Source organism: Lycorma delicatula, chromosome 8 (genome assembly GCF_047948215.1).
Source record: "Lycorma delicatula isolate Av1 chromosome 8, ASM4794821v1, whole genome shotgun sequence".
NCBI classification, from domain to species: domain Eukaryota; kingdom Metazoa; phylum Arthropoda; class Insecta; order Hemiptera; family Fulgoridae; genus Lycorma; species Lycorma delicatula.
Window position 1 is genome coordinate 93,610,301 of NC_134462.1, and position 26,241 is coordinate 93,636,541.

General features: G+C 28.6%; 1 protein-coding gene across 2 annotated transcripts; it reads right to left on the bottom strand.

Annotated features, from left to right (window-relative positions):
- Nucleotides 1-7,991: 7,991 nt before the first annotated feature.
- On the bottom strand, nucleotides 7,992-26,200 carry wcd (U3 small nucleolar RNA-associated protein 18 homolog wicked). 2 transcript variants are annotated; one of them, XM_075373810.1, is made up of 10 exons: nucleotides 25,995-26,200; nucleotides 23,493-23,711; nucleotides 22,954-23,128; nucleotides 19,626-19,808; nucleotides 17,516-17,713; nucleotides 15,340-15,508; nucleotides 11,556-11,854; nucleotides 10,856-10,995; nucleotides 9,962-9,995; nucleotides 7,992-8,188 (listed from the first exon to the last, which is right to left on the bottom strand). In XM_075373810.1, the coding sequence occupies exons 1-9, from the start codon at nucleotides 26,069-26,071 to the stop codon at nucleotides 9,971-9,973; spliced, it is 1,485 nt and encodes a 494-aa protein (XP_075229925.1). In that variant the 5' UTR covers nucleotides 26,072-26,200; the 3' UTR covers nucleotides 7,992-8,188; nucleotides 9,962-9,970. The 2 variants fall into 2 exon arrangements, with proteins under 2 accessions (XP_075229925.1, XP_075229924.1); XM_075373809.1 differs by lacking the exon at nucleotides 7,992-8,188 and having other exon boundaries at nucleotides 9,844-9,995.
- Nucleotides 26,201-26,241: the final 41 nt, after the last annotated feature.

Genomic DNA, 26,241 nt, shown 5'->3' on the forward strand with positions numbered 1-26,241 from the left:
TGTATTATCACAAACATATATGTGGGTAATATAATTTCCAACAAGATCCATCCATTGTGCCATGGTGCTTAAATAGCCAGCAGGCCAGCTGCTTCTTTATTGGTATTAAGTGGGACGTAACCTCTACCTGTGGTAATATATGGAAACATCGTTTCCTTATAAGGAAATTTGCATAATAAGCCAGAAATTGGCTTAGGTGCATACTGTAATATAATAATTAAAAATAGAATAATATAATTTAAAATTATTTAGATTTAATTTTATCGTTACATTTTTTTATGCTAGCCCACCTGACTGGTCTTGTGGTTAAATTGTCGCAAATTAGTTAACAGCTGATTTTCGAAGTTGAAGGCTGCTTTTATACTAATTTAAATACTAGATAGTGGATAGCGGTGTACTTTGGTGGTTGGGGTTCAATTAACCACACATATTGATTGGTAGGTCTGAGTCTGGTACGAGATTACACTTCATTTGCATGTCATCCTCATCAATTGGGCCATGGGGGTTGCTTATTGTTCATAAGTTGAACATATTGCAACATACACTTTAGGAATATAAAAAAGTTTTATATAGTACTACATTTTAAACTAAAATAGGAGTATACACAGTTGTGTGCGCGACTGTGTACACTCCTATATAGAAAAGAAATAATACTGAGAAATATTTACTCTATTACTAGAAAACCATAGAATGAATTATTAATAAATAAATCTTCTTTCTTATAAATACCAAAAAAGTACCAAATTCATAGATTACATACCTTCATGAACTAAATTAAAGTCAAACTAAATTTAAAGAAATTGGAATATATATTGAATTGGTGTATTAAAATTTCTATTTATCTTTATAAAAAACTTTAATGTGGTAAGGTCAAGATAATATCGATTTTTGGTAAGTCAAGACTTGATGTTCTTAAAGTGGTTATATGTTTACATTCTTACGAATGATAAAAACAACAATTTTTATTTGGTTTATATATGATAACAACATTGATTACTGTGATTGCCCAAATTGGGTTCATCACAATATGACAGAATAATCACACTTATTAGTGGGTTACAAAGGAGGAATTTTATATGTTCAAAATAGAATGAATCCAAAAAAATTACACATTAAAAGTTAAATTTCAAAACTACATACATAAAAAAATAAGCAAAATCATGAACTTATCTGCAACGATTACATGTCAGTTAAGAATTCTTAAAAATATATCTTTATAATGATGTGCAAATATATATTCATTAATAAAAATAACAGTATTAGTAAAGGTTCATTAAATCCCAAAATTTTTAACAATACATAAATGAAATTTTAAAATGTTTAGATAAAAATATTAAGTACAACAATTAAAATCCTATTTTAAACTGTTTAACAAAACGTTTTTATTTGTTCAGTTTAGATTTCTTATTACAATGAGATAAAAAATATATCTTTGATAGCTTGAGTGTTAGGGAAGTAATTATTCATTAGAAAAGATTTTAATAATTTCAGTAAGGACAAAGCGAGGATCATGTTTGCTTTTATCAGAAGAAACTACATACAAGCAAGTTACTTACTATAAAAACTTTGGTGTAAATCCATCATAAAAATTACAAACGTTCCACCCTCAATACTTCATTCCTTACCTTTTTTTAGCTAAATTAATCACCTACCTGATTTTACAGTTAATTCAAAGCTAGTCAGGTGAATAAAATTGTTTTTGCTGTTATATAACGCAGATAGCCTTTAATAATGTTATTAATTATGTGTGACCTTTCCATTGTGAAAAATCTTTCAGTTGACCTTCTTTCAGATACTTTTATTATAAGCTACTCATGGAAGTTGTTCCAAGATATAAAGAATAAAAAATATACTTCAGAAACAAAAAAGTCATGTTTTCTAGTTTCAATAATGTTTAAAATTTTGGTGTTAATGAACATTTACAGATATTATTATTAAATCCGTTACTATTATTAATGGATATATATTTCTTATCATTATAAAAGTATATTATTGAAGAATTCTTGTTAACATGTAATCTATGCAGGTTAAAAACACGACTTTCTCAAACTGAAATTGGTTTGAAAAAAAAATTATGAGACATTTACTCACTTGTAGCTTACTTAAAATGCAGAACTAGGCTGGTGTTTGTGCTTCCACGAACTCAGTTAGTTCAGAGGGCAACAAAGTAGGACAGTCAAGATGTCTGAAAGAAGCCTACAGCGAAGGTGAAGGCTGAGTCAAAAATTCACTGATGTACAGGCATTTACATCGATGGCAACCCAATCGAAGCCTGGCTAATTACTGTGAGGTGTAATCAGTTAGAGTGTCAAAAGACGACCTCTATTAAAGCCCATCAGGGCTAGGAACTAGGGGGGTTGGTGACTGGAATCATTACAAGGCAGGTGTCTTCCCCTATGGGGTTTGGGATGTTTATATAATACAGCTTTGGCCTGAATTTTAACCCTGGTGAACAAGGGGATATCACAGTACTTAATTTCTTTTTAACAACCTTTTTTGTTAAGTCTTATCTAATAACATTGCACCTTATTTGTGCTAATTTACTGTTAGCACAAATAAATTATTACTCCTATAAATAAACTTTTAAACCCCAATAAACATGGGGGCTGAATGGGATTCATAGTTAAAATATCAATTATCTAACTAATTTTCAGTTTTGAAATTCCAATTGTGATTGATATTAATTAATGTAGATGACATGGGAACTTTTTAAAAATCGCATGGAACTTGACTTAAATTATAACAAAATATTTTCTTACAATTTTTGAAATTTAATTTTTTTAAGTTGTGGCTGTTTTTAAAAATATTATATGAGGTAGCTAACAAGCAAAGTAGTTAAATGAACTCAAAGTTTTTTTTTAAATATTTAATTTTTTAAATTGTGTCTAATGCAGTATAATTTTTGTGATAAAATACCAGTTGGTCAAGGGAGTTAATTACGACCCTAACATTTTAACAAAGAATTAAATTTTTTTTTCATTTATACTTTTAATACTCATAATTTGAGATACTCATACCCAGATTTTTTTACTAAACATTTTTGCAGTTGTATTTAAACATTTTACTACTCTTTTTTGTAGTTGTATTCTAAATATTGCTGATTACATAATTAATATTTAAAAACCCTTGACATACTGTAAATAAGGGCAGAGCCAGAAAGTTATACAACTTGTTTGGCATTTTATTTATTGTTTGTTTAACAATGTTTTAATATAATTTTTCAAATAATGTAGCAGTACTTTATGGAAACAATATCTGGAAGCTCTATCTCAGCATGCGAATTGCCCTCAACCAATGAGCTTTGTACAGCCAAATTTCAATTTTTTTTTAGTCAATGAGTTTAATGTTAGAATAATAAGAAATAATGTTGAATGTCCATGAAATCCAGCTGGCAAAGCTATGGAATTTTAAATAATTTAAAAAGTAGTTATTGTTTATCATAATAAAGCTCTATTTTCTACGACCACTACACAAATATTAAAATGAATTTTAGGGAACCTCTCCCTATTTTTTAAATTGACAAAAGACTTCAATTTACAATGATTTATGCCTAAAATGTTATACTAATTAGTAAAATAAAGGAAATAATTAAATTTCATTAATGCTGTAGACAAAATATTTCAGTAAAATTAGTAAAATAAATTATAGTATTTAATAAATATTATTACTACAAACAACAAAAATTAATTAGATTCTATTAAAACAACATAATAAAAAAAACAAAACACAATTAGTGCAGCATTCCTCAATCAAATTTATTATTTGGGCAATACACTTATTCATTTTAAGAATTAATAAGGTCAATTAAAATTAATTATAACAAGTTTCCCTCAATAGCCAATGACAAACTAATTCTTAAAGATTAAGAAATATTACTGCAACATAAAATAAGTTATGTCGTTTCATTAATCAACTGCACAACATATATGAACACAGAACAACCAGACGGAGCTTGTCTGTTGTTTTGGTACGTATCAGATAATTAAAAGGCTTGCAGTAAAATATAATTAATAATAAAGACAATATTAATACAGTATTTTAGTATATTAATAATAAAAGTATTAGAATGGGATTATAATGCTGTAGAATCCATAGCTATTTTAATCAATTTTTGTTTCATGTTATACAATATCATGACTTGATTAAATATAGTTTTTTTGTTTATTTATCTGTAAACTGTTATTAAATCAGCATTATCAAATCATATGTTGATACTCAACTATAGAAATAGTCATAAATATGAAGTACAACAAGCCAAACTCTAAGCATTATAATTATTTCCAGTTTAAGAAGTCTATCTGATGAAAATTTATTTATTTAATAATTATAACACTAATAAAAAAAAAATACCAATAACATTCTTTACAAAAAATTATAACATTCTATAGTGTCACAGGAACCTGATGATTTTAAGATGAAATAAAAAATACAAAATATAATTTATCAATATTAAATATAAATATAATTTAACATAATTTATATGGATTTGAATGCTAAACTGGATACTGGTGTACTTTGGTGGTTGGGTTTCAATTATCATTCCATGTTACATGTTTACTGGTACATTTACATTTACAATGCATATCTGCAGCTACATCAGGACTGGCAAGCTGGTAGCAGTAATTGCACCTGTCTATACTCACACACACAACCCCATACCTGGCAGTAGCATAATTTAACATAAATATTTGTTTTAATATGCAATTACTGTAAATATAATGCAATTTATTGCATTATATGCAATAAATATGCTATAAAATATGAATTTTATAGCATGTGAAAAATACCAAACCTGCACGAAATTCAAAACCAGAACCTTTCTAGTAAAAGATAAGGATACACGACTGTCATGAAGTAGTATCTGATAAAAGTTGAATTTTTTGTATGAACAAAGACTAATTATGATTCCCTTTTCACTGTAATTCATTTAAGAATAATGTATACACTGTTAGATGATGATTAAAAGTAATGAAATATCTTAAGAAAAAGTAGCAGATTCTTAAACTTATTACATAACCACAAGAAAATTTTATTAAAATTCAGAAAATAAAAATCAGCACATTTGGTAAAAACTGAAGCTTGACACTTTAACTTTCGTAATTCAACAATTGTCTGTAATTTTAATAATTAAGAATATGACAATCAATATTTTCCCAGGTGTATCATCATCTTACAATTCAGTGATACATAGTTGAAAAATAAAAGAATAAGAGTTAAGTTGCCAAAACTACATTTAATATATTGATTCCCACAAATTATTTATCACCAACGTACAACAGTGAGTTTAGATGCCATATGAACAAGTTTTTATTTTAAATAATGGCTATGGACTGAGATTATAAAAGGTCAAACTCCACCTAGGATTTACTACTGTAGGAAGCAGTACAATAAAATTAAAAAATAGTACACCAAAACAAAAATCTAATTAAGAAAAGAATATAGAGTCTACATACAAACAGTATACAATTACTAATTTTGCCAAAAAAATCTTCTACTTAATTTATCTCAAAGAAACATAACCACAAGAGAAAATTCTACATGTCGCATCAATTTATTCATATAGAGCAATTCTTTAACATGTTCAATTATTACAATCATGTTGTGTTTTATATTCAAATCAAATTCAATCTCATCTATAAGTATACATTTGTAATTTATCTAAACACTTTCAATGGGTATCATCGAACAATATAATGTATACAATAATGTAATTATGTTCAAGTTAATAAGCGTGGTTACAGTTTGCTTATAATTCAACTATTATTCACTACACTTAAATACAATTTTAACAATTACATTTACATTACAATTACATTTTGAACACAATTAACAATTGCAACCCTTGAATGATTCAAGGAAGGTTGTTAACCAATAGTTATAATGCACCTAGAAATTAAAGGGTATGAATAAGGATGAAATGCCATTTGCCAAATTCATGTTTAATGAAGAAAATTCCCACAGATGAAATTTTTCTGACGGTAAGTGTAGTTTTACTGTATGCTGTTATAATTTTTTAACTAATAACCCCAACACCCACACACTACAACACTAGAAATAAAAGAAATAATTAATGATTAATAAGTGGTACTGATTAAAAAATATTGGTTCTGAGTACCTTCTTTGGACTATAGAATTCGATTCCTTGTTACATTTGAGGCTGCCATGTCATTGCTTATGCTGACTGAAGAAGATTCACGTAATAAAGTAGAGTTCTGAGCTGCTCATGCTTGTGAGACACTCCAGCTGTGGAGTCTCCAACATAAAATGATTTTCATCCCAGAGAAAACAACAATGATGTTGCTTAAGAGCCGATTGGCTGCTTCCTGACAAATCCGGGTTCAGATGGCTGGTCTCCCCATTCAGCACATTACAGCTCAAAAGTACCTGGGTGTTATCCTTGATGAGAATTTTTGGTGCAAGGAACATCCACAGTATGTAGCAAAAAAGACCACTGATGCTTTTTATGGAATCCATAGTCATTCATCCCAATTGGGGGTTAAATTACCGTACCATATCCTTTACAAAGGTGACAGTGAGGCTATTATGCTATATGCTACACCTGTCTGTGCTCACTGCTTGGCTTTTAAGTGTTACATGGACATTTTGCTGTGGACCCAGCAACTTCTCTCACTGGCTGTTATAGAACAGTCTTATGGGAGGCAATCTGTGTTATGGCCGGTGTCAAACCAATAGAAATTTTGGCTAATGAGCGTAAGGAACACTATATTTCCAAGGTAAATAAGCTATTGACATCAGAACGGAAGCAGCAGATTGAAAACCAGGGCCTTGCATCTTGGCAGGTCAGGTGGGGCGAATCCCCCACAAGTTGCAACATACATGGTATATTTCCTACAGCATCAGATTTAGGTACGAATAGATGGGTTTCCTCCAATCAGTATGCCATACAGTTTCTCTCTGGACATGATGCCTTTCAGGCGAGGTTTCGTTTGGTGGATTCAAGTCAATGCCCAGATTGTGGGACTGATGATACAGTGGACCACGTCCTCTATGTCTGTCCCCGATATAAGGTCGAACATTCACAAGCTGTTAGGGAACTTGAGAGAATACATTCCTTTCTGAATCTCCATATTAACTGGATGATCCACGAGGAGTGGTCTATAGTGGCTGGTTTTCTTTCCGGCCTTGCGGTGTGTAGGTCTGCAGAGGGAGTTTAATTGATGTTTTTGATCATGGTAGGATCCCGAGTAGTTAGGCACACTGTCATCGTGCCACGGTTATATTGGTATCTCACTGGCAGGGGTGGCCACGTTGCCGGGGTATGGTAGTCTGTGTGACCAGGGGTGTGGCTTTGTTCTGCCAGTGACGGTCCCTGATTGTGACTTGGTAATGCCATGCAAGACTCCATGATGGGACCGGGTGGGAGTACAGGGTTTGTCCCTGGCTCTGTGCAGGCCGGAATGAGGTTACATTCTCCTTGTTAGGTGACCTAATTTGGTCAACTTATTGGGTGTAGGTTTGAATTTGTATGTTGCGTAAAACATCATTTTAACTGATACAAGTGTAGCACTAATTTGACTTGCAACTCATTTGTTTTCTGAGGCATTCGCAGTCACAAACGGTGTTGTTAAATTTAGATTAGGCATGGGGTCTGAGCTTCCACGGTCTCTGTTAGTTAGGTTGGATGTGAAGATGTCCATTTGAGGCCTACATGAAGGCCAAATTTGATTTGTATTTTACTGATGCAACTGTCTGCCAGACATTTACATCGGTGGCATCCCAACCGAGGCCTGGCTAATGACTGTGAGATGTAATCAGTTAGAAGGTCTAAAAATGATCTCCAGTAAAGTTCCTCAGGGCTTAGAATGGAGGGGGTGGTGTGGCAACTGGTAACATCACAAGGTGGGGGTGTCTTCTCCTATGGGATTGGGATGATTAAAAAATATATACAACACTAAATTGAAAACTGACACTTCACAGGTTAAACACAACAGAAAGCAAATACATTTAGTACACAAAGATTAAGTCAGTACAATTTATTCATTATTAATAAATACAAATAGATGGTAAATACAGAAAGAGACAGTTTTTTTTATGAACTGACAATTTATTTATTATTAATAAATACAAATAGATGGTAAATACAGAAAGACAGTTTTTTTTATGAACTGATCTTCTTTCTTCCACTCTTTGGTAACATAATGTTTATCCTCAGGTTTATAAACTTGTCCTAAGTACAACATAAGTTCATTAATATTTGTGCAATAAACCAAATTATTTTCAACAATAAAGTACTGAGAAAGTTTTTTTTGTTGGCTTTGAAAACTCAAAATTTTTCTATTTTTTTAAAAAGTAAATTCCAACCTTGCAGTCTTGTTCTTAACAGTTCAGCTTGATTTTTTGATAAATTTAAATCCCTAACCAAGTCATTTAATTCACCTTGTGATATAAGATGTGGCTTATTGGAAGATAATTCAAAATCAAAATCATTGTTTTCTTCATCAGTACTGCCTGATTCTTCATTGCTGCTTTCGAAACATACATTCATTCACAGGTGGCTCAGGAACTGGAATAATTTCACTGTGAGGTACAGGCCTGATTGCAGATTGCAATGAAGGATATTTTACAGTGTGTTTAGATTTTTTAGAAATTCCAGACACACTTGTTAAACAGAAGTAACAATCGGTTACATGATCCTTTGGTTCATGCCAAACCATAGATACACCAAATGGCAAAGCCTGTGTACCTTTCAGCCATCCTTTTAAATATACAGAACAATTAGTGCATACTATGAGAAGCCCACGGTATACTGATCACCAATTTTACACTGAAAGTACAAATTATATGCTTTTTTAATTAAAGGTGTAATGTTTTTTCTATTTGATTTTATGGTAAACTCCTACATAACAAAAGGTATCCCAGGCATCCAGATCATTTACACAATTTCGAAGCATTATGACACTGCACTGTTAACAAACTTAAGACAGCAATAAGACTGAATAAAACTAATTCATTCCTAAATCCAGTGCTTAATATAAACAACACAGCTATGTTTTCAGCTGCATGTTTTGACCTGCACAGACATGATTAATCTTGTCTTCAGTATTAGACACTCTTCAGTATTAGATATGTTGCCATGATACGTGACTATGATATGATTTAATTCTTTGATAGTTTATTTATAGCTTACAAATTATGTTGACAAAGTTAAACAATAAAAAAAAAAATGAGCTAACAAAATACAATGTAGGAGCTTAAAATGCTAACTATATGTTGAAAAATGAAAAAATCCTTTAATTAAAATTTAAATTTTTTTAAAAATAGTGGGCGATATATAGATTCTGAGTTTATATTCGTTTTCAGCATCAAAAAACAGATTAAAATCATGTATCGCATGTTAGGAAACAAAAATTATGTTTATCAGTGTAATTAACAATTATATTGTTTACTAAGATCAGGCATTTCATTTTATTACAATAAAAATTAAAAAAAACAAATGATTATACTAAAAATTATATAATTATAATCTTATACTGAATTTGAAGATATAACAGAATACAGGGAAGGGAAAGGTAAAGTGAACACTTTCTTTAATTAGTAAATTCTATCCACAGATTTTTTTTCACTAAAAATTTTAATTTGTGTTGTGAAATATTCAAGGAATAAATAAATCAACACTTTTGGAGTTCATATCTCTTCAACATTTAATACTTGTTTCAAAATCAAAATAAATTATATGGTAGTTCACGATCCATTGTTCAATCTAGGGTAGTGGATAAGGAGAAGAAAAGTTAATTAAAAATTAATATATGATGTTTTAAAATAAAATGGACAGGAGAGAGAACTATACATTTAAAAGGAAAAAGATAATAAAAAACACACAACTAAAAAATTTAAATATTAATATTATTATAACAATTCACTTAAAAAAATATTACTGCAAAGCAATATTTATAACATTATGCATAAATACAAACAAATGGATATTCACGCATATACTTACTTCAACAAATCAATAATTTCCAAAATAGTTCAACCTGAAAAAAATCAATATTTACTAAAATTTTATTTAAAAAACAGACTAAAATAGTATAATAATAATAAATATATAATAACATGAAATAATAACATTATAAATTAGTTTATAATTTTAAAACAATATTCTGTTAATTTAAAAAAAAAATACATTAATGGATAACCTTCTCTCTCCTCTTAATGGGTATTTCTTATCATTATTCACATACAAACAGAATATGACAGTACTTAAACATAACACAATTAAATGTCTAAGCTTATTATTATTGCAATATGAAGTACACAAAATAAGCTAAAATTGTTGCTAAAATTTAACCCTCACAGAGATATTGATCTATGAGTAGCCCACAGTAAAAGAATTCTATTTAAAAGCAATATAACTTTCTTAAATTAGTACATAAAAATAGAACATCATTCTTGTTCTTGATAATAAATTGAAAACATTTCAGGTAACCAAAATATGAACGGTAAAGAAATTAAATTGCATTTAAAGATCCAGAAACACAGATTTTTTATTCACTATCCTATACCCTTCATAATCCACATACTTAAATATGTAAATAACAGTTATCAGAAAATATTACTGAAGCAAACAAAATTATTACTAACAATCGACTAGTTAAATGCTATACTATTGTACACTAACTGAAACTGTACCTATAGAATCAGATAAAAGGTGACACAAAACCCCAGTAAAAATTTACATAAAGTATAAATGATTCTACTGAATAAATTCAGTTGATGTAACATCAATCAACACAGAATGAAATAAAATAATGATAAAAGAGTAATAAAATAAAAATTAATTACTATATATATATATATATATATATATATATATGTGTGTGTATTAACAACCAACCTGTACAAAAGGGCTTTGGTACAATTTGTTCCAACAGCCATGAAACCAGAATGTGGTGAAAAAGAAATGCAGTTAATCATACCAGTACTTCTATTCTGATTCGGAAAATTTTTAAATACAGTTAATGAAGGATAATGCATCTGAAAAAAAAATGAGTACAACAGAATTTATTAATTTTATTAGCAAAATAATAAAATACTTATTTGAAATGTTTCTGCATGGTTATTATAATAACCAGAATTAGTAACTGTTGAACTATTAGTTGACTTAATTATAACTTACAAATGCAATTAAAATCAAATAGTCACGTACCAAAATTAACAGCAAAAAATACTTTGATACACGATAGATTGATACAATAATACCTAAAATAACTAAAAGCTTATCCTGAAATACATCATATGTCTGCAAGTAAATATCACTATTTTCACCACATTTTTCTCTGATAACACTGAAATAGCTAACAATAATTAATTAAATCTACTAAGGTTAATGAGTATACAATCAAACTGGCCAAGTGAATCTTCTAACTCTATAATATGAATTACATTTACAGATTAATTTCAATAAATCCTAAAGCAACTGAAATAAATCACAAGGTTACCTTAAAATAGATCAAACTGGCACAATAATCAAAGCTGTAACTTGATCATTTGAAAAAAATTATAAGTAAATAAAAATATAAAAAAGAGAAACTAACCAGTCTGATTGCTGTATCCTTTTTAAATGAAGCCATCCCTAATATTTCAGAAGAATGATTAAATTTCAATGATGTAATGCTTGTTGTTAAATTAAGTAGAATTTTCAATGGTTTTGGACTATTAGTATGATGTAATGTAGTCGTATCATATACATTAACAACACCTGAACTTGATCCGCAAGCTAACAATTTATCATTAGGTGATATACACACACTGGTGCCATTAAGGCAACCATCATCGACAAATTTATTTATACAAGTCCTTGTCTTCATATTCCATACATACACCTTACCATCATCTGAAATTAAATAACTGTAGTAAAATATACACATAATATTTATAAAAAAAAAATTATAATGAAATGTAAAGGTTTTTATTTTAAAAAGATTTAAAAATCCAAAATATCACATTATACTTACATAAAAGGTTCGAAAACAATTTAACAAATTCCTCTTTGTTCAAAATGATTTTTTAATACAAGTCAATAAAAAAAATCCATTGTCAGACTTACAATTGTTCACTACCTCAATCATAAAAAATTGATGAAAAACAGTGATTATGTTTTTTTAATCGATTTATCATATTAAAAAACCACTCTGAAGAAGAAGAGATCTGCAAAAATACTGTATATGAATTAAAGAGAAACAGTAGTAAGTGGTAAAATTTATAATTAATTTTAACAAAATAATAACGACTGCCTTTTTTAAATGTATGATTGTATCTAAAATAATTAGTAATAATAACAAAACCTTTTTCTAATAAACAAATACTTTTCAATTCCTGACAGCAACAACAACTATCAAGAAATCAACTTAAAATTAAGCTCATTGTATTAATTTAAAGTAACAACAAATATAAATAAAGTAAATAAATGATAAATAGTAGTAGTAATGTATAATATAATATAACAGTGTATAATATAGTAGTGTAGTATAATATGGTAAAGTAAGTATTTAATTAATATAAAATTTTAATATCTCAGGCCAAAGTTTTTAGCTTTACAACTTGCTTCATGGTAAGTTTTATTAGAAAATCATACAGTAATTTCTGAGATGTGTGGTTAATTGAAACCCAACCACCAAAGAACACTGGTATCCACGATCTAGTATTCAAATCCATGTAAAAATAACTGACTTTTAGGACTTAAACACTGGAACTCTCGACTTCCAGATCAGTTGATTTGGGAAGATGCATTCACCACTAGACCAACCCGGTGGGTTTACAAAGTGGTACCAGGCAAAACTTACAAATGTAGCTTGTTTCTTTTTTAAGGTTTTTTTGCAGCACACACTCTACATGCTCTTGTAGGATATTTTTTCCCTCCAGAACTGAACAATAACATCAAGAGCATGTTTATTCACGTCACCACTCAGTCTATATGCAGGGGGTCACTTGACTAAATGGGGCACATTTGGTTGGTTGGGAAGGACATGGACGAACACTGTCAGGATCTGAATCGAAGTCAGAATCTTGTGAGGTTTCCTTTACTAGGTGTCCAATTTTTTGCCACAGCCAAACAAAAGTTCTTACGTATAATTTTTTTTGGGGGGTCCAAACAATTGTATATTCTGAATAAATTGAAAAGACCACAATTTATTAGGAAGAGTACCTTCTTGTACCATTTTCTTCTTTTTCTCTTAATTGAGTATATGACAAGTACTGAATTGGATGATCGTCACCTTTCATATGGTTGTTATATTCTAAAATGCATAGTTCGATATTTCGTCTCCTGTTTTTGTTCCTTTTACCAGTTTGGTGTTAACTACCATGGATTGTTGAAATCATTCTGATCTCCCTTTCATCTTTCTACCCAACCAGTAGCACATCACTCTTCCCCTTTTTTCAAGTTTTCAAATTTTTTCAAGGGGACAAATGTGGATTCCCCTTTTTTCAAGTTTTTCAATTTTAGCTTTCAGAGTGTATGGTAAACCTCTACTAGTCCCTACTGTTCCACAAACTCTGGTTTTATTTTCTAATAACCTTTCAGCAATTGAAACACTATTGTAATAGTTACTTTAATACATGTGATGCCATAAACCAAGATTACAATCAAGGACAGAAAGAATAGTTTCTTTCAATCTTTTACCTTCCCCAGTGTACAGTTCAATGTTACAAACATAACCTGTGTCACTTTCACATATCATTCTGACTAATAACTCATATTTCATAATTTTAGCAGGACTGTATGTTCAAAACCACAACCTACCCCCGTCAGGAAATTATTCCTTCATCTAAAGACAAATTTTGGTTGGGTTTATAAACAGTTTTGAATTTCTCCAGAAAATATGAAATCAGAGGTGCAATTTTGTACAACCTGTTTGTGTTATTTCTTACTTGTTTATTGTCACTAAAATGCCAAAACTGCCAAATTTGTTTGTATCTACCTCTGCTCATAATTTAAAAAAAAAATTGGTGTTTCAATATAAGAGTCAGTGGCCCAGTAGTCTCTAATGTGGTCTTTTTTTACTTGTCCTATTATCAAGAAGGCCCAAAAATGCTTTCATTTCATTTAGTCACATCTTTCCATTTGAGAGTACTAGATCACTGTCTGTGTACTCCTATTATTTGTTGGTGGTACCCACCTGTTTGTTTCATTATACATCATAACAGAATGATCTTTCTCAAAAATTGGTTCTATAATATCATTTATATTTTCATTATTAGTAGGTAGAACCCTACCACCTGGAATACCCTCAAAAGGTTCTAAATTTGGTAAATTGTCTATAACTTTCCACGGGTTACCTGAATTTGAGTCATCACTCAAATTGGTTGATTCTGAATCCAAACTAATATTCAATGGCACTGGCCTTTTATGAGTACTTTGCTGTTTTATAACACTTCCACTATCACTAAAATCCACATTATCATCTTCACTAGGACAATCTGACAGTACATTATGAAGTAATTTATTATCTTTTTCGTCACATTTATGACTTAAATCCATCAACTTGCGTGACGCCATTCTTAGACTGGCTGTAAATACCCTCTTACACAGTTGATATGAATGATGTCTGCAAGGTCAAGTATGAATAGGTACTCAATAACGAAACATGTGTAAATGTTCAGAGAATATTCAGTCAAGGCTACGAACCTTTAGAACCAATAAGAAGTTACAAAAAATATAAGAGATCACATGAGAGTTACCAATGTACAAAACCCAGTGATTCTCTTGAACGGTCTTTTGGCAAAACGAGACAAATCACAAGAATTCTCGCAACCAGTCCACAATGTGATAATAATAAAATGTCTATATTTAAGTATTTTGCCTATCATTGTACCAACACTAAAATTACACCTTGTAACACACACACTTGCTACAAATTTCCATTTTCATATTCCCATGTACAACCTTCTTTGTAAGCTTCTGTATTGAATTTACCATAAAAAAAATATGGAAAAACATATACCAGAAAGTAATACTACAATAATTAAATAACCAAATCTAAAATCTAAACAATAAACAAAGTAAAATCCAATGTAATGGTGAAATCAATTAATATGATAAATTACTTTAAACTTAAGAAAACAATATAAAAAATAATAATAATTAGTACAAATACAATTCCAAAATAAGAATAGTTTATAATACGATCATAATGAATTAAGAAATATAAAGAAATCCTCAATGTATGGTAACCATCTTAACAAGTAAATAATTACCAAATAAATTAGGAAATAATAAAAAAAGATATTAATCAAAATAAAATTACTAATAATATTGCAGTAAATATATAAGAACAAACAGAAACACTCTTTTGAAGATTATAAATACACAATTCTTACCACCATGAGAATAAAGTAAAGATCCATCACTATTAAAACTGATTCCATTCACTTCCCCATTCATTTGAAGTGAACCCAACCATTCTTTTGTTTTGGCACTTAACAGAAAAATATTTCCAAATTTTCCACAAACAGCAATAATTCTTCCATCGGGTGAAACTTCAAAATTCTACAAAAAATTAAAAAAAAAGGATTAAATAAAACAATTAAAATAACCTGAACTGTAAAAATAAAATAATGTTAACAAACAAATTTATATAAAAATTGTTGTGGCAGTAGGTACAGCTAATCCAATAAGAATTTCAACCATTACTTGACTTTTTTGTGTAACTGCCGAATAGAAAACAGGTATCCTAGATAGTCACTATCTGGCAGAGTTCAACAGAGTTTCATTCTTACCAGATACTGCTTAATTTTCTAGCATGGCACCACAGATGAACCCAGGACAGTGGTTGACACATTCCTATTGTAACTATACAAAGAATGGATATTCAACAATCTGCCTCTGATCAGACAATCTGTCCACTGATCAGTCTGATCTACAGATAATCTGCCTCTGATCAGGAGTAGATAAGATTCTAACATCTAAGATATACAAAATAAAAATTTTAATTAGAGTATCTGGCACCCTTTGGAAGCCAGTTAGAACAACTTATTGTCATACGTGACTGATCATACACTGATCCCACTAGACTTGTACCTTCAATATTTGATCATTTTTAAGTTTGTTACACATCGTATTGTTTAATAAATATTTGTTTCTGTTTATCCTTCTGTTCCTCTTCCTGTGTGTCTTAAAATTACAATTATAAGTTGTAACATCTAAATAAAACAAGCTTTACAAATATATTGAGATACATAAATAAAATTAAAAAATTTAGCCAATTAGACCTTAAAGAAATATAAATGTATGGATTGACCCATCTGTTCTAAATATTTGATGCCGATCTGTTTCACATATTCGATGCATATCTCAACAGATATATCTCCCTCTTTAGTCATTTATATATCTTGTACTTTTCTTCCAACAATTATGAAAATAGCATATCTTTTACAATCTAAAAGTTATATTCTTTTCACAAATATGTGTTGAAGAAAAACTCTCTTTTTTGTTAAATACTAATTAGTTTAGTTAATATCGAGAAAAAGACTACAATACATTTTGTAACTTCATTTTGCATTGAAAGTTTAATAAACTGTTTATAAATAAGATACGAGGCTGAATTTTGTAACCATATTTTTGTTTTTACTTAAGATTGGAGAAGATTACATGGGCAAAGTGAAAGAAAAATAAAAAAGTAAGGAGGAGAATAAATAAATAAGAATGAAGGCATAATTAAAGAAATTCATAATAGGAAAGCTAACTGTCTGAGACATATCATGAGAAAAGGACTGATTAAAACAGTACTAGAAGGATCAGTAGAAACTATAAAAAAAAGAAAGTTTGGACAAGAATAAAAATGATAGATGATCTAAAAAGAAATGGGAGCTATCATGAACTTAATATTTTAGCACGAAATAACGGAGAATGGAGATGGATATGGTGCAAGGGACCTGCCTTAGGACAGGCAATTATAAGATGAAATTTAAACCTTCAAAATACTGACAATTATATCATCAGTAAATAGTCTTTTCTAATTTTCTTTCTTGCAACATTACAAGTGGTACACAAATGAAAATTCAAAAGCAATCATGATCATTTTAAATTCCATTAAAAAATGAAGTTTTGTGAAAATAAAAAAAGAGTTAATTTAACATTTTATGAATTAAAATTTTACATCTACATTATACCACTTTTAGATTTAATTATAACTACATAAAAAATTGTAAAAATTAAAATACAGCTTTCAAATGTACAATAAATCTAATGTACAATATTTATAAACACATGTAATTTTTTAACAATTTTCAGATGGAAAAATACAGATGGTAGGAAAAGGTAATGTTGAACTAGACTATGGAAGATATGGAGTACACTGGTTCAAATTGTTTAAAGTGCCAACATTTACGATATACAAAATAAAAATTTTGAAGTGCTAATAAAGATGAAATGAGTGCCTGTTTAAAAATTAAAGTTGTTGAAGTAAATATAGCATCAATACAAAACTACTGAAAAATTTATCTTGATACAATTTAATAATAATATTTAATAAATAAAACTCATTAAAAAGATTACCTGCAGATTTGTAATTTTAGTTTCATGATGAATAGGAACAAGAATACTACGCCCAGACGTCATGTCATAAGTATAGAAATGGCGATTACTCTTTGATCCCACAATAAACTGCTCACCATCATGTGAAAATCTTGCACAATGGATATCAAACCTAGGAAATTTTATTTTTTGAATCACTGAATTATTCTTACCATCAACCTAAAATAGAAAATTTATTTTAAAAGTTTTAATATTTCCCAAAAAAGTTTTCTAAGAATTATATACATATTTTAAAAAGATACTGTATTTACTCGTCAAAAAAGTAATTCACATACTTTTTTGACCAACATTTTTTATCTAAAAGTAATGCATGATTTATCGAGGAAATAATTTTACAAAGTTTATAATGAAACTAAAATGTGATAATTAGTGAGAAAATTATCTTTATTTGACTGAATATTTTATTTTTGAATATTTAAAAAAAATATTATTTATAAATTCAGGTGCATGAATTACACGAGTACATACGGTACGATTATTTTAAATATATGTTCAGTATCAACTTAATCAATTTTAATGATTTTCTACTTTACATAGAAGATCATGTTGACAGAAATTTTATTTTCATCATACTTAAATATTATTCTTATATATATAAACAACAAAATTAATTACTGTAAGGCTTGGTAAATACATCTATACATTGATATTCACTTCCACCATCAGGGTAGCATATTCTAATAGATAAAAGTTAGGAAAGGCATCTCAGTAATTTTTGTGCAAAAACTATGGTTAATTAATTTAAATTCATATTTTCTTTAAACATTTAATAATGAAGATGAATAGAGTTAAGTGGGATAATTTATCATAATGATTTTATCTTATAGGACTAGTTTAGAACAATTTAAAAACTTATTGAAAATTAATCATAAATCTTTAGACAATTATTTGTTATTTAGACAATTAGTTATTTTAGACAATTTGGATCATAATCTACAAAACTCCAAACATCTAGAGCTATTTTCTCGATTTAAAGCCTATAGATAGCTGCATTCTTCATTATACAAAATTACGTTTCACTGATGTTTAAATTAAAACAAGCATGCCAACCAAATTAATGTGTTCTGGGTTATAAACAGCCAAAACAGATAAGCTGTTTAAATTATTCCAAACTTTTGTACTGTTTGAATTTTAGTTAATTTTTAAAGCATTATTTTCCTTTATTTACATGGGAACGTTTTTTAATAATCCCACCTGGATTAGGTATAAAGAAAATAGTAAGTATATAGTAATAGGTATTAAGAAAATAATTGTGTGTGTGTGTGTGTGTGTGTATATATATATATATATATATATATATATATATATATATATAAATACAACTATTTTCTTAATTGAATTTTTCTAGTGATGGTTGTTTTACACCTATTTTGGTTTGCTGACTTCCCTTTAATGAGGTCTTTAGTATTGTTTTTGAGTTTGTACATGGCTATTTGCAATTGTTTTCATTTTGTTTTTATACCTATTTCTTTTCCAGTATATCTGCAAAAATTAAATATCTAGTTTAATTAATTTACACTGCAGCACTCTTATGTAATGATGTTAGGACAATTCTGTTTCTGGACATTTATTCAAGACAACAAAAAAAGGTAGAACTGTACTGTAACCTAACAAATACAGCCCTCTCTTACAAAAAAAAAAACGTTATTAGATACACCTTACTAGCAAACTTATGTTTGTTACCCACACAATCTGTTTATTATCATATAATAATTATTTGCGATTTTTTTACAAATAATTCTTCATTCCTTGCACTAACTGTGCGCTAACTGTGAGTCAGCCAACTACTTATTTTCCCCATTAGCCAAATAAATCTAAATCAATTTTAATTTTTTAATTCTAAAATACAATTTATCAATTTGAAAAATAATCTGGTAGTCTGCAATACCTTACAATAAAGAATGTGTGACCAAGAGCCTCTAAAATAACTTAAGAATATCATTAAAGGTAAATTATTGACAAAAGAAAATTAAAATACAAAGTTATTAAGTACTGAAAAGAAAAAAAGGTGTACAGCAGAAGATAATAGAAAAAAATTCGGTTCACTAAAATATATAATAAAAGAACTAACCTCAAAAAGTGAAACAACTCCATTTATTCCAGCAACTAATGCTAAAGCAGAATTATGATGAAATTCAATAGATTTGATGACTTTACCTTCACATCGGGTCTCTGCATTTAAATCTTTTACAGGATTAAATTTAATTACTCCACTAGATAAATTACTCCTTTTTTCTATGAAGTTTCCACATCTCTGAAAAAATGAAGATAAATATAGTTACAACAAACAATATTTATATTAAATAAAGAATAAATAATATTTAAAAAACATATTTATATTAAATAAAGTAATAAATAATATTAAAAAAAGCCATCAGTTAATGTAACTTATAATTACCAAATACATAACAAACCAAAGTATCAGCTTAAGTGGTATCTTGATAATAAATCTTTCTGTAATTGTCATTATGAAGTTGGCAGTTTGCAAATATATTAACAAGTACAATATTTAACTCAATTCAATATTTAACTCTCATTCAAGTTATAAACACTTTTTTATTGAGTTCTCTCTAAGTGATACAGCAATAATACTGATGACAAGAATTTTATCCCCTATATAAACATTTCTCAGAAAACATCCTAAGATTGAGGGTGACTTAAAAAAAGGTACTTTAAAAGTACCTTTTACTATACCATATTTAGTACTTTTAAAAGTACCTTTTATTATACATAAATAAATACACAAACACCAACTTTCCACAATTAAAATTAGGAATACTACTCAATTTCAACATGTAAAAATTGTTCAATATAGTTAGAACTTGCTGTGTAACCACGTATACAAAATTAAAAAATGTTAAAAATGAAGCATGTGATTGTTCTTATGTACTTCCTTCCATATGTACTCGAAAAAATTTGCAGTAATTCAGGGACACTATGTAGAAAAGAAATAAATCTGTATGGTATTTATATTTTGTACTAATAAATGTTAAAAATAAAATTCTGGTTTACATTTGATTGACATACTACATGATTATTAATCACTCTCTATTTTTTGATTACTTAAGATTCCTACAATAGTTTGATGTATTTAAGGCCATTGTACCTACCTTTTTATTATTTATTTATTAAGTAATCTTTTTTCTATTCTACATAGAAACTCAAAACATTTTCTCTTCCCATAATTCTGGGTGTAACTGAATTGGAAATATTAAGTAAAGTATCTTCTCATTTGCTCACATACTAGCTGAACAGATTTATACAACATCAAGGCCAATTCAGAACACATGAAACAAGAGATCTAACATCATACTGAATGATGGAAAAACAAAAGATACATGCCGAGGGAGAGAAGTATGTACACAGAGATACATACAGGAAGAAATAGATTGATTAAATGTGCATGAGCTAATCACAACGTGGTCCACAGTATGTGGACAACACCATCAATTACTGACCAAACAAAAATATCGCCACAAATGGCTGGATCATTTCCATCAATAAGCTAGCTAAACAATTGTGATAATCCATTGTTATACAATGATGTTAGTCTAAAGGCACCTTAAGACTCAGACCATAAATTTTATTACACTTAGTCTATGATCCAATTAAAATGTAATCAGATGCAATTTTTTTTTATATTTATTTATTCAATGTTTATCTTTTACATTAAATATTTTTATTACTTCATTAATAATAATAATTAAAAATCAGGATTATTTTCTTATTTTTTACTGTAAGTTAAAATTAAAAATTTGACTAAAGATGAATTAAAGACCAAAAGACATCTCTCAATAGTTGAGAGATGAGTTTTATCACTCGAAACTGGTTTATTCATTTGTTAGTAACAATAATATTATTAATAATCAAAAAGAGAGCAGGTAATATTTAGAATTTTTTTTAAACACACATACATGCACACAACTTATTTATTTATATGAATGCTGAAGAGAAATATGTTTTCTTAAAATTACTGGAATCTCATCTGATACGATTTGCAGTAATATACAATGATACGAAACTGGTTTATTCATTTGTTAGTAACAATAATATTATTAATAATCAAAAAGAGAGCAGGTAATATTTAGAATTTTTTTTAAACACACATACATGCACACAACTTATTTATTTATATGAATGCTGAAGAGAAATATGTTTTCTTAAAATTACTGGAATCTCATCTGATACGATTTGCAGTAATATACAATGATACAATATCTTTCCATAGAATCTTAAGTTATAGTGAGATATACAATATAAATAAATATATGCATAAATCAGAAGAATTAATGAGATTTTGTTGAAACAATTGCACTAATCCTGCAAATTTAAATATTTTTGTCAGTTTTGCAAATCTCTGATAAGAGGATACACAAATATGGAGACAGGTTTACTCTTATCACTCAAATACCTAAAAATGGTCTCACTTTAAAAATATAATATTATTTAAATTCAAACCTTATAAAAATTTTGTAAATAGAATATGTAAACAGAAACTAAAAGATAAGTTCTAAAACAAATACTCTATAAATCTGCAAAGGATTAATGATTAGTCTTGCTAGGGTAAAAATAGTCACTGTACCTGTCATGATACAAATGAAACAAGGAAATCAGGCAGAGTAATTTGACTACCAAAAGTTATGAAACATTTTCGTACAATGATAACTTACCTAGCCTATAAAAGTTTAGATACAGTAATTAAATATTATGGTATACCACCAAAAAAATGTAAGTTAGATAACAAATATTTTTTCTATTTAAAAACGTTTTATTTTATGAAGTGAAAAGGAAACAGAAAAATAATTTGAATAATTAAGGTTTTGAGTTGAGAGATTCAATATTCAAGGCTGAAATATTTATATATATATATCTGTGCTATAAAAAAAAAAATTTCACTTATTCTTAAAAAACAACAATATCCACTTTTACCAAACCAGACAACAGAACTGTTTTCATATAACTCAACACAATACTTCGGCTACAAAGAGTCTTATTTGTGCTTCCTTTGCCATTTTTAATAAATTGCTGAACCATCCAAAAAAATCCTCCCACCAATTTATTTAAAATACAATTAAAATATTTTCTTTTACAGGAACAGTTTTATTCTGTTGATCATTTTTTAAGTAATACTAATTAATTACAAATGAAAAAACTTGTAAATAAATATATGCTCAAAATAATTCTCGATAGTGAATTCTGAATTATTTTGTAGCAATTTTTTATGTTTAATGTATCATTTCATGTGTTTATATTTAAATAATTAATATTGACTTTAAACACATTAATTTCTTATCTTATAATTTGTTTTGATGTTTATAATTTATCTTACATTGACATGATTTATATATTTTTAAGTAGGTCAGAATAAAAATGTATTTATATAATAGAAAAAAAATTACCTGTAATAAAGATTCATCATCATCACTTTCATCTTTTTTCTTTTTTATTTCTGCCCATTTTGGATTTCCAACAATATTTTCAAACCTCCTTTTTAATAATGAAGAATACGAATCTGAAGGACGACCTACATGATTATCATTTGGTCTTCCTTGCAGACTATGGGCCATTTTAATGCTGCAAAAAAATGAAAATTTCTATAAAAATGTTTAACATTCTACATGTAAAACCTAAGTACAGAAAGGGAAATTTCCCTCTCTTGTGTGATTAACCTCTTCTAATCAATCATACATTATGCCAAAAAGTTTATGCCATACCAAAAGTTTGTGTTTGGACAGATCGTCCAAACATAAACTTTTTATTTAGGTAAGAAATGACAAAAAATCTCAAAATATCAGCTCACTGTTTGTTAATGCACATAATTTTATAATTATGTGCATTTTATAATTAATATTTGTATTTTCAAATAAAATGTTTAGAAACATTGTTATTACACACACACATACATGCATATACATATATTACAAAAAAATATATTTACCTAGTCTTAACATCATCTTCATCTTCCCATGCAGGCAGTTTTACATTTTTTCTATCATAATCAGTATCACTAACACCATCAGTATCATCTTCATCATCATTATCATCATCATCAAGAAATGAATTTAGAGAGTCATGATTTTTTCTTTTTTTCTTTTTCTTTTTTGGAACAGAATTCTCAAATAGATGAGATGGGTCCCCAAAAACAAGTTTTTCTAATCTAAAATGGATACAAATTAAAAAAAAAAAAATTAAATATAAAACTACATATAAATACAACTTTAAAGCAAAACTTATTTAATTCTAAAGGCATATTGAAAATGATTTCAACTCAAATTCATAATCAATAACAAATTCAATTTAATTAACTTTTATTCAAGTATTTTTTTAACAATAATACATTTTGAAAAGAACAAATAACTTTTTGGATTTATAAAATTATTTTATGAAGAAATTTTGCCAAATTTTGAGTCAAGCAAATAAAGATTATCACCATCTTCATCTTACATTTTCCTTTATTGCAATAACAAATTTAATAATGGTTTACGGGTTCATGCAATCATAGTTAACAAGTTTTTTCCTTTAATCTATGGGTTGCTAAGGTTATTTTTGAGAAAATAATTTTCTACTGGTGTTTGCAAGATTTTCCCTGCTACAGTCCAATGGTGATGGGTGTATTAACCACTAAACTCACATCTAATCTTACAAAAATGCATCTCCATAGAAGTAATACTCTTGATAATTAAAAGTTGATGTAATATGTTTACAGCACAAGTATGATTACCTGTTTGTATTAATGTTAAGGTATATATAAATATTTCTTTATATATGTAAATATATATCATCTTTATACACAAATCAAAACATCCTGATATGCTTATATGTTAAATTTATTAAAACACAGAAATTGCTGGACTGATCTAAAAGAATCTTAAAATTTGTTTTTAATGAACTATTAGCAAGATTTCGGGCATAAATTAATGTAGATAACTCCGTACAGGTAAGCAGTAATACTTACAAAGATCATTCATAAGTTCTCAGCCTAACAGAGAGTTGGCAAAAGTATGACTAAATGACTATGTCATTTGTCAATTATAATCTTTTAGATGATACGTTGCAAAGTTTCAGATGAAGTTTCAATTAAATGCATGCATTTAATAGTTTGTGGCAAACAAGTAAAGCAACAAGTTTTGACATTTTCTGAAAATGGATAAAAGTGGGTTTCAACTGTTATAATGTGCTTTGTTTTAAAATGTTTAACCCCAGATTAGAAAAACAAGAGTTTGATTTCTCCTTTAAAGGCTTCTTCTCCTTTGTTTTTGATGGCAAAAAAGTGAAATTTAAATCTGATCCTACAGCCAATAAAGATGATGAACCTTGGGGCACCCAAAAACTACTATGACTGATGAAATCATCACAAAAATCGGCAATGCTGTATTAAATGATCACCAACTTAAGGTATGCAAGCTTGCTGATATTATTGCAAACATCTCAATAGATCATGTCCACTACATTTTACACAATGTTTTGGGAATGCAAAAGCTTTCTGCTCAGAAGATGCCGCATTTGTGGTCAACCAGAACACACTAGAGTGAACACATCTTAAGGATATTTAGAGTTATTTAAATGTAGAAAGTCACAGGAAGTTTCTTCAGTGTTTTATAACAGTAGATGAAACATGTATTCACCAAGAAGATATGGATTCTTTATATATAAGACTAAACAGCAATCCAAATGGTGGGTGGAAGTAGGTGAAAATGCATCAAAGAATGCAAAAACTATTTACTCCATCTGCAGGAAAGGTCGTGACTACAATTTTTTTGAATTCTCGTGATGTGGTGCTCATAGACAACCTGGAAAGAAAACGGCCATCACCAGAAAGTATATGCTACTACTGGATCGATATAAGCGTGCTATTCAGTCTATATGTCTACATCTGGCCTAAAAGAACATGCTCTTTCTCATTATAGTGTGCCTGCACATTCAACTCAGGTCATTGCTGCAAAACACCATGGCCTGTAATTCTAAGTGCTTCCACATGCACCATATCTGGCACCCACGATTATTTCCTCTTCCCAAACCTGAAGAAATGGCTCACTGTATGAAGATCCACTTAAAATAATGAGGTCAAAGCTGAGACAACCACTTGATTTGCAAAGTTGGAAAACTTGCGTTGGTCTAAAGGTGTGGAAAGTCATTTGTCTAAATGTATTGTATTGCAAGGGTTTATAAGAACAAAAATATATAAAAATTAAAATAATATACAAAAATGTTATATCACAAGATTTTTCAAAAATTTTTCGGAAGTACATTTCACATACTACAGCCTTATTCTTTCCTGTAACAATATTTTGAATGACTAATGAAACCATATTCTTTAAGAGATACAGCTTCTGCAAAGTTAATTAAAAAGACAAATCGAAGGTTCAATACAGTTAGGAATTTCTGGTACTAACTACAAAACTATTTTATAAATTAAAATCTCTGAATAATAAGTGCATACCTCTTCAGTTCATCCTCGTCAAAACTCTGTCTTTTTGACTGTTTTTTCTCCGAGCGTAAGTCAGCTTCTCGGTTCATTTCAAGTGGATATATCTTTATATTATTAAAACCTAAAGTTATTAAATAATAACCATATGTATACTAAACATAACCTACAATTATGTAGTGGTTGGTAAAAACAGAGAACATCCATCTGTGCAATGTGACCAACGTACAAAGTTCAGCGACTACTTTAAAAGATGTAGATA

Excerpts from the sequence above, each read along its gene's own strand:
- wcd (XM_075373810.1), bottom strand. The coding sequence starts at position 26,071 with ATGAACCGAGAAGCTGACTTACGCTCGGAGAAAAAACAGTCAAAAAGA. Across the intron at positions 23,712-25,994 it reads GACGAGGATGAACTGAAGAG|ATTAGAAAAACTTGTTTTTG; the intron begins GTATGCACTTAT and ends TATCCATTTTAG. Across the intron at positions 10,996-11,555 it reads AGGATACAGCAATCAGACTG|ATGCATTATCCTTCATTAAC; the intron begins GTTAGTTTCTCT and ends TTTTTTTTTCAG.